General features: G+C 52.2%; 1 protein-coding gene across 1 annotated transcript in view; it reads left to right on the top strand.

Annotated features, from left to right (window-relative positions):
- Positions 1-764, top strand: part of LOC106819500 (probable JmjC domain-containing histone demethylation protein 2C) — a gene marked incomplete at both ends in the record, with an annotated part of 2,341 nt that overhangs the window by 177 nt on the left and 1,400 nt on the right. Inside the window, 1 exon segment of the mRNA XM_014824123.1 lies at positions 613-695. Coding sequence (XP_014679609.1) covers positions 613-695 — 83 coding nt within the window.

The following is a 764-nucleotide window of genomic DNA, read 5'->3' as shown; positions in this document are numbered from 1 at the left end:
GCGTGTGTGTGCGCGTGCGTGTGTGTGCGTGCGTGCGGGCGTGCGTGCGTGGGTGCGTGTGTGTGCGCGTGCGTGTGCGTATGCGTGCACGTGTGTGCTGTGCGTGCGTGCGTGCGTGCGTGCGCGTGTGTGCGTGTGCGCGCGCTCGTGTCTGTGTGTCTGTCGTATTACATTATTACACTGTGTGTTGAAGGGCTGGCTGTCACGAGCACTGATAGCAGTGTTTGGCTGCATCTCAAGTGTCTGACATTGAAGCTAAGAGTGCAGTCAGTACGGGTCGTAACTAGATTTAGGGTCGAACTGAGTCATGAATATTTCTAGGTTTTGAGTAGACGCCAGACCCAGTCACGTGTGTTGGGTTGTTAGGGTGAACGTGACCGACTACCATGTACATGTTTAGGGTCAACGATGCCACATGTGTATCTAGGTTTAGGGTCAACGATGCCACATGTGTATCTAGGTTTAGGTTCATAGTAGAACAAGACAGCGTGTGCGTGCGTGCGCGTGCGTGCGTGCGTGCGTGCGTGTGTGTGTGGGTGCCCCACCCTCGCTTTCGATCTTTGTCACTTCACTTGTGTTTGCTAACCCGTGGTTTTTCTCCCAACGTTGCAGTGGTGGATGCAATACTAAAAGGTGAAGACATAGGAATCGGACCTCGCAGGCGCTCTTGCACGCAGAGCAAGGATCAAAACAATGTGAGTGTGTACTTGTATGTATGTATGTATGTGTGTGTGTGTATGTGTGTATGTATGTGTGTGTGTGTA

The sequence above is a fragment of the Priapulus caudatus genome, unplaced genomic scaffold (genome assembly GCF_000485595.1).
Source record: "Priapulus caudatus unplaced genomic scaffold, Priapulus_caudatus-5.0.1 Scaffold3560, whole genome shotgun sequence".
In the NCBI taxonomy this organism is placed as follows: Eukaryota; Metazoa; Priapulida; class Priapulimorpha; order Priapulimorphida; family Priapulidae; genus Priapulus; species Priapulus caudatus.
Note: the sequence above shows the minus strand (reverse complement) of the source record. Positions and strands in the feature narration are given on the sequence as shown.